Source organism: Balaenoptera acutorostrata, chromosome X (genome assembly GCF_949987535.1).
Source record: "Balaenoptera acutorostrata chromosome X, mBalAcu1.1, whole genome shotgun sequence".
NCBI lineage: Eukaryota > Metazoa > Chordata > Mammalia > Artiodactyla > Balaenopteridae > Balaenoptera > Balaenoptera acutorostrata.
The window spans coordinates 115,724,663-115,750,076 of NC_080085.1; the positions used below are offsets into that span (position 1 = coordinate 115,724,663).

The 25,414-nt window shown below is 43.6% G+C and overlaps 1 protein-coding gene across 1 annotated transcript in view; it reads right to left on the minus strand.

The window, feature by feature from the left end:
* Nucleotides 1-8,671: 8,671 nt before the first annotated feature.
* GPC4 (glypican 4) overlaps nt 8,672-25,414 on the minus strand; it is a 110,410-nt gene continuing 93,667 nt past the window's right edge. Inside the window, exons 4-9 of the mRNA XM_057538715.1 lie at nt 18,391-18,556; nt 12,995-13,125; nt 12,755-12,901; nt 12,024-12,160; nt 11,187-11,362; nt 8,672-11,090 (exon numbers count right to left, since the gene is read on the minus strand). Coding sequence (XP_057394698.1) covers nt 10,888-11,090; nt 11,187-11,362; nt 12,024-12,160; nt 12,755-12,901; nt 12,995-13,125; nt 18,391-18,556 — 960 coding nt within the window. The 3' untranslated portion in view covers nt 8,672-10,887. The remainder of the gene's footprint in view (nt 11,091-11,186; nt 11,363-12,023; nt 12,161-12,754; nt 12,902-12,994; nt 13,126-18,390; nt 18,557-25,414) is intronic.

Here is a 25,414-nt window from a genome sequence, read left to right on the forward strand (position 1 = left end):
CAACATGGATGGACTGGGAGGGCATTATGCTAAGTGAAATAAGTCAGACAGAGAAAGACAAATACTGTATGATGTCACTTATATGTGAGATCTGAAAAATACTACAAACTAGTGAATATAATAAAAAAGAAGACTCACAGATATAGAGAACAAACTAGTGGTGACCCGTGGGGTGAGGAAGGGGGGAGGGGCAAAAAACGGGGAGGGGATAAAGAGGTACAAACTATTAGGTATAAAATAAGCTACACGTATATATTGTGCAACATGGGGAATATAGCCAATATTTTATAATAGCTATAAATGGTGTATAACTTTAAAAAATTGTAAACCACTATATTGTACACCTGTAACATAATATTACAGTACACCAACTATACTTCAATTCAAAAAAATGTGATATCATGTCTCTGACAATGCAAGCATACTTATGGGCAGTTTTCCCAGCTGGACATAGAGAAAATCTTTCCATAGCATCATACTGAGATTTGAGAACAATTGGCTAGAATCCATTATTCTGGTGAGCCTGGACAACTACTTTTGGTCTGGTTAGGCAGTGGTGATCCATGTAGTCAGAGAAGAACAGTCACTGGGGGACAAAAGGTCCCTTAATCTCTAGCCTAGACTCTCCCTGGGACATTGTCCCCAACCCCTACCCACTGCAGCACAGCAATCAATGCTACCAAGCCCTTGAACAGTCATGGCCAAGGCAGGAGCCATGGTTATTCCCCATTCATCTGGATTCATGTGAACACAGCAAATACACCATCCTACACCGCGTGAAGGTGGCACCAAGGGAAATGATCTCCTCTTCCCACAGGGACAGCCAGGAGTTCAGCTAGGCTTCTCCAATCTAACCGGGGAAGGAGCAATGTGGGACTCATATAAAATGACTACTTTCAAAGCTAATACTTCAATGAATTTCCTTAAAACATTTTCCCCCAAAATGTTAGTTATTAGGTTATGCTATGGTCTAATCTCTTGTTAAAATTTAAACCAGTCAAACCCAAAATGGGTTTGAATTATGAAAAATATTTACAGATCTTGAAGAAGACAAGCCAAAATTTTCCCAGAGTTATTCAGTTGTTTATTTTTTTAAGTATCTCTTGGCAACACATATGAAGTTGCAAGGAAATTTTAGTTAGAAACATCTGAAAACTTCCATTTCCAGTAAACACTGACAGAAAGCAACTTCAAAGTCTCTGCCACCTAATCACTGAGCAAACAGTACATGTGTGGACACTTTGGAGTCGGCAGAAAATGCTTTCTAATATTTAGAGCTCCCTAGAGATAACATTGCTTGTTAAGTGGTGAGATCCCCGCCACTGGAGGTGTTCAAGCAGTGTTTGGGCAACCACTTGGCAGGACTACTGTAGAGGACAACCAATCGCTAAAGATTCAAGATTGACCTGGATGTCCTTGAAGAGACCGTGGGAATTGAGTTGAGCTGGTATGTCTAGAAGGTGATGAATTTCTTTCTGTGTAGCTCTACATTCTGGGATCCCTGAAGCTCAATGAAGTTGTCTATCCCTGCCAAAGTTGCTGATGCCTAATGCACTTCCCCACCCCAGATGCAGCAAGAGTGCCCTATAGGCCTACTGGTGCTGCCCTCTGGTAGTGCACAGGTATAGTCAACCCAGTTGTTCACCTACCCAATAGATGTTCCTCCCTTCTTCCTTGCCGATCACCCCCTAATTTGTTCGGGGTAGTGTTCAACCTCCTCCCTGTAGCCACGTCTTTCAGGTAAGACTGGCCTCCGCCCAGGGCATGAATCTTGGTTAGCCTTCATACTCAACAGCTCAGGGCATGTGAGCTGATTCTAGGCAATGAGAGGTGAGGGGATGTCTGCTGGATGAGGGTATTAGCTCTTCAAAGGAGACTTGAGAATAAAAAAAAGAGTCTCATTGCTACCAGCAGGAAGTTGCGTGTGAAGATGTATTATTACTACAACTGTGACTGCCATCTTTTTTTTTTTCAGCTTTATTGAAGTTTTACAACCATCTTTCAACCATGAGCAAAGCTATCCAACATGCTGAAGTTGGCAAAGTTGAAAGATGGAAAGGCTCTGGATCCTTCATAATAACGTTGAGACGTAACCATCCCTGGAGCTTCCCTACATCGCGGCGTCTTGTTATGTGAGATGATAAATCCCTTGTTGTTTAAATCATCTTGAGTTGGATTTACCCTTACTTGTAGCCACGAGTGTCTTAACTAATACCACAGTCTTCGATCAGATCTCGTCCTCTCAATGTCTTATAGAGATGTGGCGAAACCACTCTTTTAATCCATGTGGTCTGGGCCAGAAGATTACAGGAAAGACAGACAAGGGGATTACTCAGAATCACCCGTTCCCTCCAATACTGGTCTTCCAAGACCACTTTGGATTCTTTGGGGAGGTACAGATGGGAATTTGATCCTGGGAAACACTTCTGCATAGCTTTCTCCTTTCTCCCTGTCAACTCTGGAATCAGAGGAGCTGGTGCAGCTTCATTGTGTGACCCGGAGAGAAAAACCTTTCTTTACAAAGGAGATGGCAACTCCCCAGGAACTCAGAGTCTGGCGGGAAATGGGGGAGAACGGTGGAGAGAGGTGGGGTGGGTATGGGTAATCAAGAGGCTGGAGAGGTGCTCGCCTGAGGGTCCTGCTTGCCTGCCTCCTGGGTAAAAGGCTTAGTGTGTGGAATTCTCCTCTAGGGGCTCTGGTAGAGAAGAGTAGAAAGAGGTGTATTTTAGGGATGGAGAACAGTGAAAGGTCAGGGTGGAGGGGTAAAGGGACCCTTTGGAGCTTCTCCCGGTTTGAACCCTCACATCAGAATATGTCATCATTAGAGAGTTAGAATATTTTCTTGCCAGCAAGAAGCAGGCTTCACACTCCCATCTGCTCATTTTCTAGAAAACCTCAGCCTAAGGCTTTGATCTAAATGCAGCTTTCCTGCTATCACTCGGCAAGGGTCGGTGTCCAGGCTAGCTCCATTCTAAATGTGGACGGTGCGCAGCCCACAGAGAGGGCGCCAAGAGGGCAGATGGGGCCAAGATCTTAGAGTCCCTGCAGCTGGAGCTCCTTCCTGCCAAGGCCCCAACCTGTTTCCCAGCTCCTCAAGTCTAAAAGAGAAAAGCCCAGCAAGAAGTCAAGCTTTGCAGTTTTCAAACTGTGATCAACCAAGGGGCAAAACGGCACAAGCCACCTGGGATGGCAGGAGGCAAGCAGGCAGGGCTTCTCCTTAACCTGATGGATATTTGGCCCGTTCATCCCCCTAGCTGGCCGTCTGATGCTTGGAGAGGTTTCCCCACTCCCTTGCAATCCCAGGTCCCCGCAGGATGGTGTCTGGGGAACCAGACTCCAAGGATCCTTCTCTGTGTTTCTCTGCAGAGCCAGGAGGCCAGAGCGGAAGGGTGTGGCCTAAGATGCCTTGGAGCTCTGGAGGGCTGTGTGAGCAGAGGCATGCAGGTGAGCTGGAAGCAGTGCCCAAAGAAATGGAGAAGATGTGTGCGTGTGGATGGCTGGCATGCCAGGGTGTGATGGGCTGGGAGGCCGGGAGGAGCGCTTTTAATGTGTCTGACTGCATTCTGAGTCTGGATGTCCAAAAAGTACTCCTTGGGTGGAACTGGGCTGTCTTCACCAGTAAGTTCCAAGTCAAGATCGTTTGGGAGAGGCTAGAGTGTACGGGGTTATGAAGGGAGCTGAGCGCTTTAGGCTGTAGAGTACAGTGTTGAGCACGTTGTCAAGCCCAAGGACGACCCCATACTTAGTTCATCTTTTTTATACACCCTGGGCATCGGGTCAAGTCCTATTCAATAATTTGCGTTAGATTGTGCCCCCCTTGAATTTTCAATTGCTTTGCCTGGCTTTTGAGAGCTTTGTATTGACACTCCCCCCCCTTCCCTAGTCCCATACTAGCAAATGCATCGCCTCTGCGTTTTACACACATTTCTTTTCTGCCGCCTCACTACCCATACCTATCACACTACCATCCCCAGATCAGTTAGTCCCACACCCCCGTTTCTCCCCAGTGGCTTCCTGACGGTAAGGACCCCATCTGACTTCCATCCTCCCTCTTGTCCTCCCGTGCAGAAACCAAGGCCAGACGTGTCATAGATCAGATTACTGCCCCAAATCCCATGTGATTTTGGAGGCCCACATATCCAGAGCCATTAGAGACCTCTGCTCACCAATAGCTGGCCTCTCTAGGTATTTCATCTTTGGAGTCTGTTTCAATATGACAAGGACTTGCAAATTCGTTTGCTTGTACAGTTCTCCAAAAGGGAACTTAGCAGACAAATTACACAATGTGGGGCACATAAGGACCCAGCCAGCCCTGACCTATGTGGAGGCCAGTGGCCCAAGGGGCAAGTTGAAGAACACCAGTCCCTCTCAGCCACCTCAGACGCTGCCTTCCTCCCCCATACCACTCTGATCCACCTCTTGGATCCAGGGATTTTGGTCATCATCAGCGTACAGCATCTTTGGTTTATCCAGTTACATAACTCACTAGTCATCGAGTAAGGGAAGAAACCCTCTTTGTTCAAAATGGACCATTTACACATTCTAAGAAGGCAGTTTGCCTTTAGTTCTAGAAATTCACCCTTCCCACAACTCCCGATTTTAGAGGTGTGATTCACATCGCCTCTCAGTGCCTCTCTCCTCAGACTAGTGAGGCCATCACTTGCCTTTCATTTGGAGGCAGAGTCCTCGGGGTCCCTGCTGATCTTAAACTACGTCTCTCTGGACCTTGCAACAAGGTCTGAATACCTCTAGTCAAGGACCTTTCCAAATTTTTCTAGCACATACTGTCTGATGGGCATGCTAGGACATATGTTCAGGGAACAACCAACAAAAGCTCCAGGGTTCTCTCCCCTCCACCCCCTTGCCCGAGGTAGGAAATGGCAAGTCAAAATCTCTTGACCCTAAAGCACATGTACTGTCTTCAGATGTTGTCCTTTCTAAGATGCACTAAGACCAGCCCAGCGGGAGGAACCTATTGTTACACTCCCCAGGCTAGAGCAGCCCCTGTTATCTCGGGTCTTTGTGTCCAATCTCTGACCCAGGTGTAACTTTCAAGGTGGAATCTTGTCAAGGGCTCTTTAAGAAGCCCAGATACTATTCACTGGGCCCCATTTATCCCATCTATCCTCACAAAGCTCCGGCTGATTAAGCAGGTGTGAATATTCCCACGTAAACCATGGTATTCTTCTCAACAGATCAAGGCAGCTGTCCGGGCACGCCCAGAGCCCATTCACACAGGGTCACGTGAGGCTGTCCTGCGGATGACGGACAGGTTCGCTTGACTTAATTCCAGTTCTTCAAGAACCAGCAAGTAGAGACCACATGGTCCCCTTGCACTATCATCCGAGCTCTTTCTGCTTTGAGATCAGGCTGAGCAAAGAGCCACTGCCACTGTGGTTAGAAAACCTCGGCATCATCAAGATTTGTCTCCAGGTGGTCCTGGACTCCTCGCCCTGAACTCGGGTCAGCCAAGTCAGTGTCTGCCATGACCCTGACCCTGGCCCTTCCGCAGGACCAGGACAAGCTCTACGTGCAGCAAGCCTGACAAGCCCCGTCCCTTCCTGATAATTCAGGGAGGTGGAATAAGGGGAAAAGGGTAATCAGAGGAAATATACCACTTGAGATAAACAGGCTTTTGTGGCAGACCAACCTCGGTTCCAGACCTGGTTCTTGCATTTCTTACCTGTCACCCCTTGGACAAGTTACCCAGCTTCTTCCAGTCATTTGACACATCTGCAAAATGGAAGGATTTCTACTCTGCCGGATCGTGTGAGGTCATTGCCGTGGCCCAGCTTTTGTGCCAGGCACACAGGTTCAACCCACCTCGCTGCTCAGTCGAGAGATTACAGGTGAATTAACGGCAAGGAACTACTTTCCTTTTTACGGTAAATATGCCCAAATAACTGTTCCTTGCTGCTGCCAGAGCTCGTTCCAAAGTACTCAGAACTCCAACAACAGAATAACAACAATTTTTCTTTACACTTAAGAGAGACGTGAGAGCAGGGGCACTAAAGACCTTTAAAGGTAAATGTAGTGAAAGAGGGTTGAGATCCTTGTGCATGTTCAGAAAATCACCCGCTGACCATGATTATTTCTTTCTGGCCAACCTGGCACCAACTGCCCATGTGGTGAGTCACCAAGAACAGCAGGCTATAGGCAGCTTGAGGCTGTCGATGGTGATGCAGAAAAGCAAACCCCAGGCAGTGGTAAATCTAAGAAATTCTATCTGGAATGCATTTTATATGTGCATGTGTGTATATTTCTTTTTCTTGGCAGGAGACTTACCTTCCAAATTATGTTTCCCTTAGGCTATTATTAAAATAGTGTGCATTTCCCAAGCACACACCACTACCAGCAGGGCAGCCCATAAGTGACAGGGTAGAGTCTAACCGGGATTAAGTGTTTGAAAATACACAAATACACCTGTGTGTAGATATGATTGTGTGTATACACAAACACACAGGACTTCCAACTCTGTCTGCTAAGAAACACAAGTGCAGAGAACTTTGATCAAAGTCCATAAGACCTTTAGAAAAGCATGTTGGGTCAATACACATGTGCTGTCTTTTCAATTCTTTAACCACACCTGTCACCTTTCATCAGCTTTAACCTGACAGGATTGACACATGAAAACCTTGTTCTTTACAATGATCCTGTTTTTTTTTTTCAGAATTCCTAACATTTCTTTAGGAAATGTCAAAAATAGAGTAAAATGGGCATTTAATTCCACACATGGACACTCATAACTTCTAATTCCGAATTTAGAAGTCACTTCAAACATTGATGAGTAAAAATTTAATCTTACATGAAAACTGAATGTGGACATTTGCATATCCTAATGATTCCTCTACCGCTGGACAGATAAATCATGCAGTAACCCAGACGATCTAGTTACACATTTTCCTGACACTCTCACCTCCATCCTGTGTGGCAGTTGATGGTGCTTCCAGGCATTTGGGCGTGAGGAAACATTAAGAGTACTTCATTCTATTAAATATGAGTCGATTCCAGGGCACAACATTTCATTTCTGAACCATTTCCAAGCACTAAGAGTGGTATTGATGTGCTGTGTTCTAAGAGGATCTTCCCAATCGCTTTTGCCAATGTCTTCTTCACTGGTGACGATATGGAAATAAAGCGCCAAAAATGAAGCTTAATGAACCACAGAGAGCATCCTAATTGTGCACTCCAGGATGACAGCACTACAACGGCAAACTGCTTCTCGTCAATTCCATGTTTGTTTCTTGAAAAATTACCTAGATTAATCTGGGCCAAAATGCAGTAAAAATCCAAATTGTGGTAGCACGGAGAAGCCATGCTTTTAGAACAGGAATCCATTATCTTTAGGGACTCCTCCTCCTCCTCTCAATACTTTTTAAAGTTAACCTAAAAAAATATGATGATTGGGTATAATATGCTACCTTTCATGTAAAGAGGCAAAAAAGAAAAATCTATTCATATTTGCTTCTATTTGTATAAAGGAACCAAATTTGAGAGAAGACATTAAAAAACTAATAAGTTTATCTAACGTGTGGGGGGGTAACTGGGCAGATGGATGCAGGAACAGGACAGAAACGTGTGCTTTGCACCTTTATAGTACATGTTTTGGTTTTTAAACCCTGTCTATATATTACCTACGTAAAAACTAAATTAGACAAGCAAATATTATATGGCATTTGCCTTCCTGATGGAATCGAAACTCCGATATTACCAGTTTATCTTTCAGGTATTTTTCACATATATAAAAAGGATTTTTAGAAGAAAATAATTAGGAGTTTAAAAGTGGAAACTGAATTTTTAAAGTATAATGTATCACGGAATGCCGAATTATATTTTTCCCACTAAGCTTTACGTTGGAAGAAACTTCTCAGTGCATTTTTATTTCAAAAAAGAAAGTTGTATTTGGTAGTCTGGTATTTGCTTGAGAGTGAGTGCGCGCGCACACACACACACATACATATGCGCGTGCGCACACACACACACACAGGCTTCCTGTAGTAGATAGTTATTAACATACTAACTACCTTTTAGCTATGCAAATGGACATAGTCTGCCAACACAAAAGGGCAAGTAGAATTTTGTGTAGCACCATCTATACGTATTTTTGTTGCAGTTCTGTCATCACATATGATAAATTTTACTTCAAAAAATTAACTGTTAATTTTCGTAAAAAATTACCTGCACACTGTTAGGTTTCTAACACTCAGGAACTAAAGTTCAAAAATTTAAGTCAATTGTTTGTATGGTTTTATCAAAATCATAGGTGCTAATTACTGACTTTTTGAAAGAAAGTACAAATCTAAGTGTCGTAAAATGTTGTTTCTTAAGGTACAGATGAGAAACGACTTTGTAAAGCACGAACCCTTCACGTGCTATTAACTGAGGCTTTGGAAAAGTAAGTTCTCCTCACAAAGCTTTTCTTCTACCTCATATGCTGAACTCTTAGGTTTTAAAATATTCAACTTGCCTTTATTCCTGTTTTGGGGAGGGTGTGGGGGTGTGAGCCTGCCAGCTGGTTAGAAGCCAAGAGTTATCCAGTCAGACCTGAATGGAAAAGTCTAGGATTTGTTTATTTCATATTCGAGTTCAAAAGCAAGAGACAATTTAAATAATAAAAGAGTAACAGGAAAAAAATGCAAAGAAAGAAAACAAATCAGTTAGACTCCAGAAGAACCTTCAAGAATATTTAATTCGGAAAATGTTATTGGTTTCGAGAACTTGACTGAAAGAAAACAGCTGGGCAGAGTTCAAGGTTTTAAATTAAAAAACAATCTAACAAGGTCTATGGGGATAACTCTTTGAGCCACATTTTGGAGACCAGATTCATTTCTACCAAGTAAAAATAATAGCAGTCTAAGCTAAAAAGGAAATTCCTCACAACTGAGGTAGTTACTAAGTATCAGCACATTTTCCAAGTTCTCACAAGGCAGCTTAGCTATTTACAATCAATTTTTCCTCATACATAAATGGAGCGCCTTTTCAATTTTATGTCTTCTGTGATTTGTTTAAAAAATAAAAGAACAAAACACTTATACACACCAGCCAGAATATGCCTATTTTATTAACATCATGCTTTAATAAATAACTGGCTACTTCTAATAAAATTAAGCCTCTGTTGACAACAGCCCCCAATATTCCATTTTGTCCATTCTACAGAATTTGGTGTAAAAAGTTGAAGGAAATGTAGACCCTGAGCTATCAAGTAATTATGTTTCAATATAAAAATAGAGAATTACTCTTACAACTGAAGATTAAACAATAACACAAACAACCTCTCTGTGGGTTTCAGCTTCCGTGGAATTCATTGGGATCTTAATGGCTGTCAAAGCAGGAAGAGACTTGCAGAGCGTGATTCTTTCTGAAGACTTCTGGGAATTCTTTTTAACGTGATTTTGTTACATTCTCATAGTTTTATGGGCTGTCATTTGGTAAGGACTCAAGGAAAGAAAGGGCTCCAAAGGGGCCAAGGCAGTGCTTACTTACTCTTTGGCCTGGGACGTGTGGCTAAAGGTCACCACTAAGATGTGGTCTTCTCAGCTCTACCTACTCCCACTCCTTCCCCGCCCCCCGCCAAATCCCGACAACACATGAAAAACAATCTGGACACTCAGATCTCCCCAAGTGGGCCACTTGGCTGATAGGGTAGCACACAGCTGTGAACCATGCATGGCAAGACCCTTGCCCTTCTGATCAGATGGGGCTGGGAGAGAAAAAGACTCAAATAAGACACCTTAAATCTTTTTTTAAAAAAAACCTGGGATCCAAAAACAAACGCAAGTACACCTGCTCGGACGAAAACTTTGCTTGAGTGTTGATAGTTACTCCCTGAGCCCAGGCTGTACCCCAGTTCTGGCCAGCCCCCAGACAGCTCCCTCTATATGACCGGGGTTGAAATCTGGAACAAGAAGGACCAAATGAGATTGTTGGGATATCAATTCAAGGAGGGTCAAGTGTGGACACGAAGACCAGCACACAGTGGGCGTGCTAACTTGCCTGGATAAAAAAACCAAACCAAACCCACCCCCAAACTAAGTGTGAACAGGTGATAACTAGGATATCCTGCATGCCTTATATCTTTCGAGGGAGAATGCATCAGGAATCTTCTAGATGGACTACACTTTAAGGATAAGTGGCTTCAAGAAATGGACCTGTGATCTTAGTTTATACAATCCAACTCAACCAAAATGGGTAGTCTGCAGTCTCTTCCAGTCATCAGCTATAAATGAAGTATAACCTTCTTCTTGTATTGATGTTTGAATACAACCTGACAAGTGACTCAGAAGCCCCCTTGCGCCTTCACATTCTGTCCTAACTTAATAAAAAATTTAAAAAATGACCTCCTCTTCTCTCCAGATAAGGCAACTAAAAACAACAGGGATAACTGGCAATTTTACTGCTTGTTGGGCTTTTTCTTTTAATAAGATAACATGATAAATAAAACCTGCTTCTGTACAGCTATTTAATATTTCAGAAATACGTACATGTTACATGCCAAGAAAGGACCCTGGTTTTCTTGTAAGAAACAAGGTGAGACCGTATTGAAGAAAAAAAAAAACCCACAAACAAACGAAACAAAACAAAAAAAAACAAACAAACAGAGTGATAAAAATCACAAATGCACAACTAACTACAGTTCTGTACCTACACTGTTAGCCACATTTAACATGATTCTGAGGGAGCAGGACTGACCTTACGTACAAGTCCCCTTTTCCCGCAAAACTGAATGAAAAGACAAAGTCAGCATCTTTTAAACCAGTGGCCGCATAGTAAAAACTGTACATTGTTGTCCATTCATTTAAAAAGCAAAGTCACTAGGATGGTATAAAAGTGATAACCGGTGCCTTTTTAACTTTTTGATGATGAACACTTTTTCTCTACGGTTGAGAATTATCTCCATTCTCTCTGCATAACCAGGGCCAAGATGCAGAAGACAGTGAGGAGGTAGGGCCGGGCCCCAGCGGGGACCCCAGCGCTGCTGGCTTTATCGTTGGCACTCTTCCCAGAGTGGTCAGTTGCGTTATACTCAAACTCCGAAGGGCACTGCTGATACTCACATCCACTTCCACTTCCTTCTCCACTGCTCTCATCACCTATTTTTGGAAAAAAAAATGGAATAGAGATTTCATTCTGCTGGTTCTCATCACAAGGTATACAACAATTTGTCCTTTAGAAGCACAAATGCTTACTGATATCAAAGAAGTCCACATCGTTCCCATTATAAGCATTCTTCATTTTACTGGTCATAACTCGAAGAGCCATGATTTGACGAAGGATCAGTATGTCCGGTTTGCTGGTGTCAACCTGGACTTCCGGATTATTGCCCTGGTTGGCTAATCCGTTTCCTGTCACTGCAAACAGGTACCTGCAATGAGGAATGACCCCATTCACATGATCAGTAAAACAAAAAGTTACAGAAGATCGTCAAAGATTCCTGCCTAGGTTCTAGTATTTTCCACTGAGTGCAATGAACTGCAAGTGCTTGCCTTTCGAATAACTCGAATCTCTCCTTTTCCTGGGTATACATTATGTTTCTCCAATCTGACTGCGACCTTTTTGAAAACTACCCATTTTGCGGAGGTTGGTGGGTCAGAGTGAAGTGGGTACTTGTCTAACTTACTGAGTATGTAGGGGAGGGACACAGAGCATCATCAAGTAAGAGAATGAGACCTTTGGAGAACTGGTACTTTATGAGGCCAGGCCATCGAGCACAGGACCACAGGTATAAAACATTAAAAATAATGACACTATTAAAACAGCTCAATCCCTCATTGCAGCTGTAACACCAGCTTATAACCACTGTCACAAACCTTTGCCCCAGAACTCTTTGCAAGTAGCTGGGGGCCTTCCCAACACTTCTACAGCAGAGCCAATTCCTAAGAATGTCTAGAAGCCTTCCATGTTGTTGCCACCTACTTGTGAAATGCTTCATGCTGCCTCGACTAAACAACTGAGCAAACCTTCTCTGAAAGGACTCCGGGCATCCAGGAAGGGAGAGATTGCACACCCGTTCGACGGAGGCTAACCTGCTTTTGCCTTTTCCATTCCAGCAGTCATCCTCATTGCCGTTTCCTGCAGCCATCCTCTCATCGTTGCAGACGTTACTAGGAAGAGAGGACCAGAACTTCTTGGCCTGTTTCAGTTTCTCCTTGACATCAGTAACCTCATTGAGAGAGAGAGAGAAAAAGAGACCTCTGTAAAACGCTAAAACTACCTACACATGTGCCTTTTTCATCACTGTAAAGTATCTCCAGAGTCTCTCTCTAGTCAGAGGAGAAAAATACAGATCACACTGATATGTAAAACGTATAAAATCACCCAAAGTATTAACAGGTGAAATAGAAGCTCTGTGAAAAAAATGCTGCCTAGTGCCTAGATCCACCATCCGTTCTCACTCTTCATTAGAACCGCCCTCTGAGGCCCACCAGGTCTCACGCCCCGGAGATACACTGATAAGACACAGTCTCTTCTGGCAGGGCTTTTATAACTCAGGATCCAGCCTATGTGTTACCCACACTGTGAAACAAAAGGCAGGTGTCCAGATATGCCTCAGTGCACCCTACTTGTTAGCCTACGGATGAAACTTCTGAGCTAGGGAATCAAAGAGGCAGATTCACCGACATCCCTGTGCAATTTGCTGGAAAACTTCCACTTGAAAAGACCCAACAGTTGGAAGCGTCCCAAATAAAGATGCATTTTGAGCAAATGTTTTCAGTTCTTTGTCATCAAACACGGCCATTCCTGCCAAAGTGCTCACCAGTCGGTCCAAACTAGTGCCAGCTGCTGTGGTTGGGCGCTCCTCGGGGTGAAAGGGTCTGAAGCGGGCACTGAAGGCACTTTCAGAGATGGAACGGGAAATCCGACCAGCTGGGAGAGGCTTAGGGGGTCCACATCCCTGGAAAACCTGCATTGGCATAAGTGTGGTCACGTGACGGAAGTGACAGCGCAGGCTGGCGCGGGCCCCTTCCTCTCCTTTCCAGGACCCGGCCTTCCTTACCTTCTGAGACACCTGCACGCTGTTCTCCTGCATGTTCATAATAGCGTCCGAAATCTTCACATCGATGGGATCCATGACCGATTCAATGTTGAAAGGACCCTCTAACCTCTCGGCCACCATCAGCATAGCATCTAACATGAGGTTTGGGGCAGAACAATACAGCATACAAAGGAAATCATTAGCTTGGCCTTGGGTGATCAGTCTGATTATTTTACTGTCTTTGTTTCCCTTGGGGGGTGGTGCTGGGGGGGCGAGGGAGAGGCATGATCATCATTAATTCATGCTTTTAGATCTATTTCTATGACACAGAACTTCATTCAGTCAGTATTTACCACTAGCTCTCTAGAGTGTGAAGTGACCAGATGAAGGCTTTATTCCACAGCAAGGAAACCCAATCGGGAACCTTCTACCACACTGATTATTCATCCCTCCATGTGTCAGTGGCTGTCGTTGTACGGCTCTGAGCTAGCTCCCAGCTGACAAACCTAAGGCTGGAAGCAGAATAACATGCCAGTTCTTCCAGAGACCTCCACGGATCTTCTCATTTCATGTTCCATTTACAAGAGTCAAAAACATAAATCAGGGGGCTTCCCTGGTGGCGCAGTGGTTGAGAATCTGCCTGCCAATGCAGGGGACACGGGTTCGAGCCCTGGTCTGGGAAGATCCCACATGCCAGCGAGCGGCTGGGCCCGTGAGCCACAATTATTGAGCCTGCGCGTCTGGAGCCTGTGCTCCGCAACAAGAGAGGCCGCGATAGTGAGAGGCCCGCGCACCGCGATGAAGAGTGGCCCCCGCTTGCCGCAACTAGAGAAAGCCCTCGCACAGAAATGAAGACCCAAGACAGCCATAAATAAATAAATAAATAAATAAAATTAAAAAAAAAAAACATAAATCAGTTCGAATCCTGGCATACCAATTCTTTTCTTTCATTTTTTAAATGAAACCCTTTCAGATCCTTGAGTGTGCAGTTAGAAAATACAAATGAAAGTGCTCCTAGGAATTTTAATGACCTTCCAAATGATGACATTTTGAGAAATGCAATTTTTGTATTAAGATAAACTTCCCATTTCAAATACAAGGGCCTTGAGTTATTTTAAAGCAAAAGCATGTACCTCTTTTTATTCAAATGAAAAGACAACCCAAGACAGGGCACAAAATCCATGTGTTCACAATGTGTGTCTTCAGTAATTACTCTGGAAATCACTTTTACATTTTGGAGGAGTCTAGAATTTTTTAGGACACATTGAATCTCTTTAATGAAAAGCGCTGTATGGGTTTTCTTGTCGTCCATGGTTCTTGGGATTACAAGATTTAGTATTTTTCCCTGATACTTATTGCGTAAAATTAGAAGAAATTGGAAAGGTAATCTCCAAATGAGAAAAAGGATGCCTCATTCATGACAAGCAGTGAACTTTTAAACTTGTTCTTTCCCCTTAAAGGAGAGTTAGGCTCACATTCTCCACAGCCTTCAGGTAGTCCAAGGATAGCTGCCAGAAAGAAGGGCGAGTTTCTAGAAGATGGTGTGTCTCTCTCAAAGCACAGGCCACAGCTGAACTTCTACCTAAGCTCGCTGATGGAAAGGAGTTCTGGCATCAGCAGATCAGTGAACCCAAATCTGGTCAGCAACCTTTCACCTTCCCCCGAGAACAAATGCAACCCAACATTTTAAAGCATGGGCTCATTTCTTTCAACTACCGTTCCGATGTCACAAACCACGAAGAGATGTCCGTGCAATGCAATTTTTTTTGAAAGTCGTAACAAATGAAGTTTCAGGTTGCGTTGTGGTAAGCGCCAATAAACTGACACTTCCAACCTCTAAGGAAAGGCTGCCAGCATGAATCTACCATTGTGCGCGAGGAGAGGAAAGATGCGTTTGATGTGCTAGCAAAAGGGGACTTTTGTAAACAAGCGGAGCACAACCTAAACGTGTTCATCATCGTCAAAGCATCGGGGCTGCCACGCCCGGAGAGCACATGCCTTCGGGGCCGAGGAGGAGTTGCTGGCTCCAGAGAAAAAGATCATGAAGGGACAGACCATAAACATCTCAAACACAGAGGTTTCAACAGGAAGGAAACGGCGCACCTCGTCACTACTTATTCCCCTGGTGGCAAGGAAAGGCCAGATCATGAACGTGTTCGTGTTTGCAAAAGGGAACATAAACCCCAATTCTTCTGGCTGTTTGGTGTCTTTGTCAACTCCAGGCCAGCCGGCCGTGCACAAGGGCCCGGGAAGGGAGAGGGGCCAGGCCCTTGTCGCGCCGGTGCCATGGCGTTGCGTGTCCCGCGACTGAAGAATGCGAGTGAGGCTGTGGTCTGCCTGGAGCCTGCAGCCCGGGAGCCAAAGGCGCCCCTCAGCCCCAGGGCAAGTCCAGCCTGGCTATCCACTGGACGCCTCCATAGAAGAGGCCGGCCCTGATGAGGAGCCCCAAGAGGAGTCCCACGATGGCCGGTCCGGTGTTGTTGCCTCTGATGGATCTAGGCTGCAGGTCTCCCTTTGCGGGGTATCTGACCGGCTCCTGCCTCTTGCCAGGAACTGGCTGACGTCCCAGCCGGCAATCCCGACCCCCTCATACTAAATTCCCAGTGGCAGCAGACATGTGACGTTCATAAGGGTGGCTAGGAGTCAAATGAATGTTACCACGACGGCAGGATGCGACGGAGAGCAAGTTGCACCTACCCGTAATTTATGATTCCCCAGAAACTGACTTTCGTGGTGGTGGTGGTGGTGGGAGTATTTTTCAAAAAGAAGGTTTCCTGTAACCAACCTCTTACGAAGCCAAGTCCAAGGTGTTTTGACTATTCGGATCCACCTTGATAAAGGTGGACGGCAGTTGAATAGGTACAGTTCAAGAGAGGGACAGAAGAGCTCGGCAGCGAGAAGGCAGAGTTGGAAAACTCATCCTTAGTCTCTTCAAAGGGTCTAGTCCCACTGCAGGATTTCAGTGCTCACGACACTCCCCCCGCCACCCGGGCAACAAAGCAGCCCCTTCTCACGAGGGAAAGCGATTCCTCCTGCACTGCGCCGCCGATAATCAGAGACCCACATCTTCAGCCTCGCGACCCGACTGGATGAACAAAAGGCAGTTTCCCGACTTAACCCCAACATCTGATTTAAAGAAGCGGGGAAAAAAGCCCTTGCCCATTCATTAACTGCAGTCATTTTAAGGGGGGAAACATTCCTTGCAAAGAAAAAAAAAAAGAACTTATGGCCAAGGTATGTAAATTGGGACTGAATTCTGTAACCACAGAGCAAATTAATTAAACCCTTGTGAAAATCCACGAAAAAGCTCTGGAGATTAACAATGCCTATTACTCCTGGCCTTTTATATCAGCTTATTAGAAATAAATAATAAAACACCCATTAAAAATGAAGTTTAGATATAATTATATTCCTCCTCCCTCCAGAAAGTATCATTTAAAATAACTGAAGAAAATTGATTGTGAAATCCTACCAATTTCCACTTGGGTTGAATTTTTGTTTCATCAAAGACAACAAATGTAATTTGTAAAACACACAGCGAGAACAGTGGCAGCAAGGGAAGTCCTCCTTGATTTAGAGTACCTGGTTGAAGACGTTAATTAAGCAAGCCAGAGTATGGTTTTGATATGGACCTGCAGACTCTTGGAAAAAAATATGTAGAAGAATTTGTATTTTAAGACGAGTTTCTGAGTTATAGTTTCTGTCAGACACATTAGAAGAACAGAATAGTATACTTCATTCCTGATGTGCCTGTAGAAAAGTCAGCCAAACTAGATCATTGTCACCAGACATTTTTGCTACTGTATGGCAAATGCTACAGCTCTGCCCAGAGAACTAGTGCATTAGATGTTACAGGGGAAAGCGGAAAGGCAAACCATCTTGTTTTTTAAAAATGAATTTAGCAAAAGTGAGCTGCAAACTTGACATTTGGGGTGGGGGTGAGAGTGGGATTAAAAAAGAGAGAAAGAAAAAACTTTCAACTTTAGATCTAGAAATGCCACGGGCTTTTATTTCCATGGGAAATGTTTTCCAGCAACAATTTCTCCCATGGCTTCTTTCTGGGCATGATTTGTGCGTGTGTGTGTTGGCTGGTCTTATGCCTTCCCTTTCATGGGATTCTGCTTTTCTGTGTGTGGAAGATTTTTTCAGGTCTTCTAGCTTTGAGCTATTTAGGCTACAATTGTGCTGAAGCGTTTAATATTCACATCTTTTTTTCTTCCCTTGTGTCAGTGTTCTCAAGAATCTGTTGGGAGTCAATTTATTGATGCACTTTCAGAGTTAATATGGTAATCAGCTCTCATGCAGACTAAACAGCATTCCCCGGCTCCAATCCCCGCATTCCCCTCCCCCAAAAAACCCTCAGCAAATTGCATACGTGTTCCCATGATGCGGACAAATAAGTGAAAAATAGGTGCTTACAAAGACACTCAAATTCTACAATTACGTAAATGTAACTGGGTATGGGAGAAAAACCTGAGTTTGTTTTGGGGTGTTGATAGTATGTGGGTGAAGGCCCCACCACTAGCACCTTCAACAACCGCCACTAACATTCTGGGATTCCCATATGCATTAAGCAGGCATCGAGGGAGTCAATGACTGGATATTTCAATCATCCATAATTTGTCCTTTCCCACAAATCATAATTAACGTTCTTAGAAACAGGCCACTTTACTTCCATTGCTGTCTGGGTTCCCAGTAATGGTTTTCTAAGTTTTAGATGTAGATGAGAACACTGACCTCTAAAATTATCAGGACAAAAGTCCTTCCATTCTCACCAGAGCAGTCTGTGATTGTTAAATCTCTACAGAAACATAACCCTTAAATTTCCACAATCAGATTGCACCTGATCCAAATACCCAACAGGTATCTGGCCGTTTGCAGAAGATTTGGTTGCAATGTAACAGATATAACACTTGAAAAGCCGCTTTCACAGCTCAGTGATGGCTGTACTCCAGCATTTACATGGATACCAGCCTATGATGCAGAACTAAAACTGACCTTTAGGGGGAAAATGTCAAAAAATCACTTTCTTGTTATTAAAACTTGGTATTCGCTGTGTCTAATGTCTGTCTAACGTCTTCAGAAATGCCACCATTAGCTCAAGGGAACATTTACCTGTAGAGTGGTGTGAACTTTGAGTACAGTTAGAACTCTGGCAAACACTACATAACGAACAGAAATTTCATCGCTGACAATTAAAACATTCCTTGGGGAATTCCCTGGCGGTCCAGTGGTTAGGACTCCATGCTTTCATTGCCAGGGCCTGGGTTCAATCCCTGGTCGGGGAACTAAGATCCCGCAAGCCGCGTGGCATGGCCAAAAAAAAAAAAATTAAAATTAAAAAATAAATAAAGCATTCCTTGTGGCTAGAAGCTTAGCAATCAATAGCAACAGAAATACATTAATCGCCTGCTCACCTATGAAATTGTTCCACTCGAAATCAAGATCCCCTTGGTTGGCCAAACAACCTCTCATGATGTTGGAGCAGTAGTTGTAACAGGGTTTCACAGTCACGAGACCTTGGCAGTGGGAGCAGTAGATCATCTTCAACAGGGCATGGGTACACTGGGCTGTGGGATTTACCTAATTGGGAGAAGAAAAAGACAACGGTGGGGCAAAGATAGACACAGCAATTGCAAGTCTATCAAGTTGACTTTGAAGGCTTGGCCATGAACTTCCCTTAAGAATGAGTCGTGGGCTTCCCTGGTGGCGCCCGTGGTTGAGAATCTGCCTGCCAATGCAGGGGACACGGGTTCGAGCCCTGGTCTGGGAAGATCCCACATGTCGCGGAGCAACTAGGCCCGTGAGCCACAATTACTGAGCCTGCGCGTCTGGAGCCTGTGCTCCGCAACGGGAGAGGCCGCAGCAGTGAGAGGCCCGCGCACCGCGATGAAGAGTGGTCCCCGCTTGCCGCAACTGGAGAAAGCCCTCGCACAGAAAGGAAGACCCAACACAGCCAAAAATAAATAAATAAATAATAATTTAAAAAAAAAAAAAAAAAAAGAATGAGTCGTGATGGGTCACATTTAGCAGGCCTGGCTTGCTTCCTGAAGAGCAAAATTAAATAAAGAAAAGGGGTATGCTGGGAAGAAGGCGGAGGTAGGGATGAACACTGAATTACCTTAAACAACAAAGTTGCATATCACACACACACTCAACTACTCACACTCATTTTAAACGGCTCAATGATTTCAAAGTCCTTTTACAAATAAATTTCCAGGATCGCCGTAAGACGCAGTAGTAGAGGTGGTCTTTACCTGCCCGCCATCCTTGGCCAGCTGTGGCCTCTCCCATCACTGTGTTTGCCTTGCCAGACTGGAACTCAAGCACATCTTCTCTTCAAACACATTGACTACAAGACTGCCCTTTCAAACGTAAGCCCCCAGTCAAAGTTTAGAAGGGTACCTCGTGTGTACTCCCTTCTGTGCCAATAGCTGCACAGAAGACAAAATTAATGTAGCCTACAGGGAAGAATGTGAATAAATTTGAACCTGGGGTTCTGTGAAGGCCGTCCAAGGCTTGGGAGCAGTACAGCATAGAGTGCTCAGGGAACACTTGATGAAGAGGTGGGACTTCAGTTAAATTCTGAAGAAGGGGTTGGATTGATTTATTTATTTTTAAAATTTTCATTGAAGTAGAGTTGATTTACAATGTTGTATTTAATTTCTGCTGTATAGCAAAGTGACTCATATTTATATTCTTTTTCCTATTCTTTTCCCTTATGGTTTATCACAGGACATTGAATATAGTTCCCTGTGCTGTACAGTAGGATCCTGTTGTTTATCCATTCTACATATAATAGTTTACATCTGCTAATCAGAAGGGGTTGGATTTCAATGATCAAATGAAGGGAGAACATTGCAGTTAGGAAGAATGAAATGAACAAAAGCATACATGGTACTGAGCAGACCGTGGAATCTTAGAACGGGGTTGAGGAATTATGGGAAATAAGGTTGGCTGAGTATAGGAAGGGCTGTGTATGTGGCCAGACAGTAAAGGGGATTGAAAACCAGGCAGAAATCAAGACACCATATGGTAGGACACAGGGAGCTACTGAAAGTTCATGAGCAAGGGAAGAGGAAAGGATGAAGGCGGCACCGAAGACGGATTGGGCTAGGCGTCCTCTGTAGAGAAATGAGACTTGGTTTCATCTTTCTTCAATTGTTTCACCTTTCAATTGCACTTCTATAGGGTGCAATTGTCTTGGGCATAGAAGAGCCGATCCCATCCTGTCACTCATTTCCATCAATGCTTAGAAAGGATCATGGCCAGGATCACAAGCTGGCAGCTCCCCAAGAGTTCCTGTGTTCTCATTCTCTCTGCCCCACCCTCCCCCTTTTGGAGTCAATATCAGAGGATTAGTGCATTCCTCTCTATCAGTACCAACCAGCTCTGCAAACAGAGACTTCTGAAAGCAGATACCACCGCAGGGAACAGATGCTGGGATGCAGGGCAGTCCAGCAGTGCACTTCACCTGCTCTGGAGCGTAACTTTGGATACCACTTATCAACAGTAGCCTTAGGAACAGGAATGGGGGATTAGCACCATCAGGAGACAAACTTCACACTGTTAGGCTCCTATCTGATGTACACACACACACCCTCTTATCTCAAACAGAACTCTAGCCTAAAAGGGGGAGGAACATCCAACAGGATGGTAGTGTATACACCGAAGTCAAGGTTCCCTGCGAACAATTAGGACTTTTCCACAGTTTTAACCAGTGCCAAATGTTTTCCTAGGCAGTAAATTAGTCCTTTTAACTATGCATTAACGTACAGTAAAATCTTGGCTAACCAATACCCTGGAGGAATAGCCAATCTGGATAGCTCAGTTTCCTGGACAGCTACAAGAGCATGCCTTTAACGTCACAGAGAGTTAGGACTTTGATACTTTCCCACCCCCTCACTGCACAGAGGAACAAACAGGCCTGGAGAGAGGAGGTGGCCAGACAATCATAGAAGTTGGAAGGGGCCCTAGAGATCACTGAGTACAGCTCTCATATGTGAGAGATGAGAAAACCAAAGCCAAAGAGAATAATCGACCTGTGGGCAACCACCTCACTGCATATGATTCTAGCGCTGCACCTTAGCAAACACTGAAACGATTTCCCACATATATCATGCGTCCCTGCCTCTTTAAACTGAATATATGAAACTCGAATCTTAAGCATCGGTAGTTTTCTGCTTTATCTTAAATTAGGTTCCACATTGGTGAGACTGCCAAAATGGCTGGATTTTGGAGAGGTAAAGAGTTATTATGAAAATGCCTGTGAAAACCAGGTTAGTGCATGGCATTTTTTGATTATGATGCTTATCAGGAAACGATGGACTTGTGCAAGAAAACAATGTAAAAAGTTAACATATCAACAAGCAGTTACTGAGCACCTACTATGTGCCAGGGATTATTCTGGAATGCATTTGTGATTAGGTAGCAAGGCAAGTAGGAATTTGTAGACTATGAGACCTGTCCTAGAAAACACAAAGAAATTTCCAAATGGTATAGACCTTTTGGAAATAAGAAAAAATTTTAAACTCCACAATTGTGCTCGAGAAACACTTTTGGCTAAAGAAGTCCTTTCCCCTTCTTTCTCTTTTTTTAACTCTAGGAGGGGGTTCACCATATCCTTGGTTCAACTGTAAGTCAAATCATTTATGCAGTAGGCCTTATAGGAGTATCCTAAAATAGGTTGATGGAGCCTCAAGTTTTTTTTTTTTTTATCTGAACTCAAATGTCATTTTTTTTTAATTATTTGTTTATTTATTTATTTATTTATTTATTTATTTATTTTTGACTGTGCTGGGTCTTCGGTTCGTGCGAGGGCTTTCTCTAGTTGCGGCAAGTGGGGGCCACTCTCCATCGCGGTGCGGGGACCGCTCCTCATCGCGGTGCGCGGGCCTTTCACTATCGCGGCCCCTCCCGCTGCGGGGCACAGGCTCCATACGCGCAGGCTCAGCAGCTGTGGCTCACGGGCCCAGCCGCTCCGCGGCATGCGGGATCTTCCCAGACCAGGGCTCGAACCCGTGTCTCCTGCATTAGCAGGCAGATTCTCAACCACTGCGCCACCAGGGAAGCCCCGAGCCTCAAGTTTTGAAAGAGAGACCAAACCAAATGACACAGTAGAGTTTTATTAAAGGAAAATTATGAAGTTGGGTTTAGTGGAGTTTTTCCATTTCATTCTTTGGCTAAGTACTGGCTCATGTTCTGCACATGATTTGTTGTGTAACTACTAAAAATGATCACAAGGAACTCAGCTAAAACATGCTATGGAAACACTAAATAATACCAGAACTGGGGAAGTTATAAGAAAACTGGGATGAGAAAGGACATATGAAATACCAAAGTTAGAGAAATTCTGTCTTTCGTCTCACAACCACTAATCAGACTACCATGCAGTGTTTTTTACATGAAGGGAATTCAGAACCTGGGAAATAAACCCCTTGTGTGGGATAAAGTAGAAAGACAAAGGTTTTTAAAACAGTCATGAGAACTAAAGAAATAGGGGTCCCCTGCAATGCTCACTCCCCCAGAAGTGATGAGACCACCCCCCAGGTCTTGGGTCCCCATTCTCACTGACCTGACCAAGTTCAGGATGGTGAACACAAAGCACTAAGGACCAGCTCTCCTTTCTGACTCTGGACTACCCCAGTGGACAAACAAAATGGCTATCTCTCTTTTGGAATCGTCTATGGCTTCTCGGTAAAGAGCAATGTAGGTTGGTCAACAAGCCAAAGGAATACTATTGCACTGGGAAGAAAAAGCCTAATAGTATACAGTACTTCAATTTAAAATCTCCTGTGGAGTTTCTGGTAAAATCTAGCATCTCCTTGATCCAGTGATGGCTCTCGCTGTCATGTCATGATATACCAGGCCCTCAAGGGTGCTCCATTACAAGCTCTCAATGGTCTCTCCACCATGCCACGGGCAAACCTTTCACCCGAAAGCAGATATAATAGTAGACTCGTAAGCAGATATAATAGTAGACTAAGTCATACTGTGTTCTGGGGATTTAATAATTTTGAATATAAATTCAACTTCACTCACATTCTACTCCCTTGTAACACTCAAAATCAATTACTTCTCTCAAGTCCCCAAATAACTAACTTACTGAAATAATTTACACCAGAAGACCCAAGACTCAGTGGTAGATCATGCCACATGGGGATTAACAAAACGGGTAATCGTACTCTAAGATCTTCCTTTAGTCCTCACTTATGTACTGATTCTCTATGGCATGCCATGCCACTTAAAATGATCAATCTGATTATTCCTTTGGGTCACAGGTCTTGACTAACGTTTGATATGTTTTCTTTTATTTAGAAGGGTCTGTTGAGCCCAGATGTGAATTCCAGAATCCTTGGGGCTGGGGGAGGAGTCGGGTAGGGGATAATTATGGTTGCTTTTATAAAAGTCAGATTTTTCAGACCTCACTTAGCAATTAAATAGTTATTTCTCAAAATGACATTTAGAAAGAACTAAAGGAAGGAAAAGGAAAACTGTACACTCCTCCCTTCCTCCTTTGAACCACTGACATAAAGAATGGGTTAATGGTCTCAGAGAGAAAATGCTTATTCAGTTTCTATGGTTTCATGATCATGAAGGTCATGATGTTAATACTGAAGAGAAAAATATTCTGTTCGATGTCAGAATTAATTTTCTACTAATAGCTTTTATTGGACTTTATTGCTTTATATGATATAGAGTACTTATTATGTGCCAGGCTCCGTTCTAAGTACTTTATTTGTATTAACTCATTTAAGCTTCAAAATAATCATAGGAGATGAGTATTATTATTTCATTTCACAGATGAGGAAGCAGAGGCCCAAAGAGATTAAGGGACAAACACAACATCTTCCAGTAGATGGCCAAGATTGGAACTGGGACAGTTTTGTCCTAGAGCAGGTACACTCAATTTCCTTGATGTATATCTTTTGAGTGCCAGACTATTGGAACCTTGAGGGCAGCACATGGGCCTGGTCCTTCTGCATAGTTCCCAGATCTAACATAGGGTATCCACACACAGTGAATACCTCAGCTCTGGGGCTGGATATTTTCTAGTGAGAATTTGCAGGTTTCAAATTTACTGACCAAATGAATCAGTTTTTATGTTGATGGGCAAGTTAGGATGCAACTGTTCTACATGGAACAATATCTGACTGGACAACTATGGATGAGATGACAGATTTTTTAATAATGACTTATGTACTCAATGCTACATCCTTACAATGGTTCAAGATGCTACAGGGATGAGAAAAAAAAATATTCACCAGAGGTAGACACAAAGAACTCAAAAGCTCAAGTAAACACTGCTGGACACGAAGAGAAAAGAGGTTACTGGAACAAAACAGGAAACTATATATTTTGCCAAAGTTTTAACAGTTTGAAAAACTTGCAGCTAAATGTAGCAGAGATGATCAATTTCTACTAGAACGTGGCATATTATTTATATAAGAAAAAGGTTTTAACATTAATTATAGAAGAATAAGATGGCTTGATTTGTTTACTTTGGGGGACCAGTATGATAGAAAGGGAACATCGTCTGCACTCAATATTCCTTTATTAACTCAAATCAAAATCAATCTGAGTTATTGAGCATAATGACAATACACTAATAGCCAACTTTCAAGCCTTATGAAATCTTTCAAGACTAAGGTGTTTCTAAATGGTAAGGTAACAAAGAATTTAGATCTTAGGAGCTAGTCTATGTTTCATGGTAAAAGTCAGTGGAGGCGGAGGGATCCTCATTTCCTTTTTAACTTATTAAGACTCTTTTAAAAATACTCATTCCTGCGTTCCTCAGGATATACATTTAACGTGACATCTGCACTCCATTTCTGCTATAAAATGCCTTTGCAGAAAAGTCCTTTTCTCTGCAAAGACTCTCTTAATATAGATTGGGATTTTCTACCAAATAACCTGCATTTTCCAAACACCACATTAAAAACTACTGCAAGCTGCCTGAAAAAAGAGAAATCCTGGAACAGAACTCTTCACACAGCCTGGATCTCATTCCAGTAATTCAGAATGAGCCTTCAGCCACATTACACAGTGACGGCAGTCAACATGCGGCACTCAAGTTAGAAACACATTTCCTTCTAGTTTCTTCCAGTTCCTAACATACATTCACTGCAACATTTTCCCCCTGCACTGCCAATAGTACCAAACACACAGAAAGGGTCTAGATGTTTATCTGTTCTTGGTAACATAAGCACCCAACAAAAATAACAGGAAATCGTTCCCCAAATTATGGTCAAAGAAAGAGATAGGGGGACTATCAAAGAAAGAGATGGGGGCTTCCCTGGTGGCACAGTGGTTAAGAATCCGCCTGCCAATGCAGGGGACACAGTTTCGATCCCTGGTCTGGGAAGATCCCACACGCCGCGGAGCAACTAAGCCCCTGCACCACAACTACTGAGGCTGTGCTCTAGAGCCCACGAGCCACAA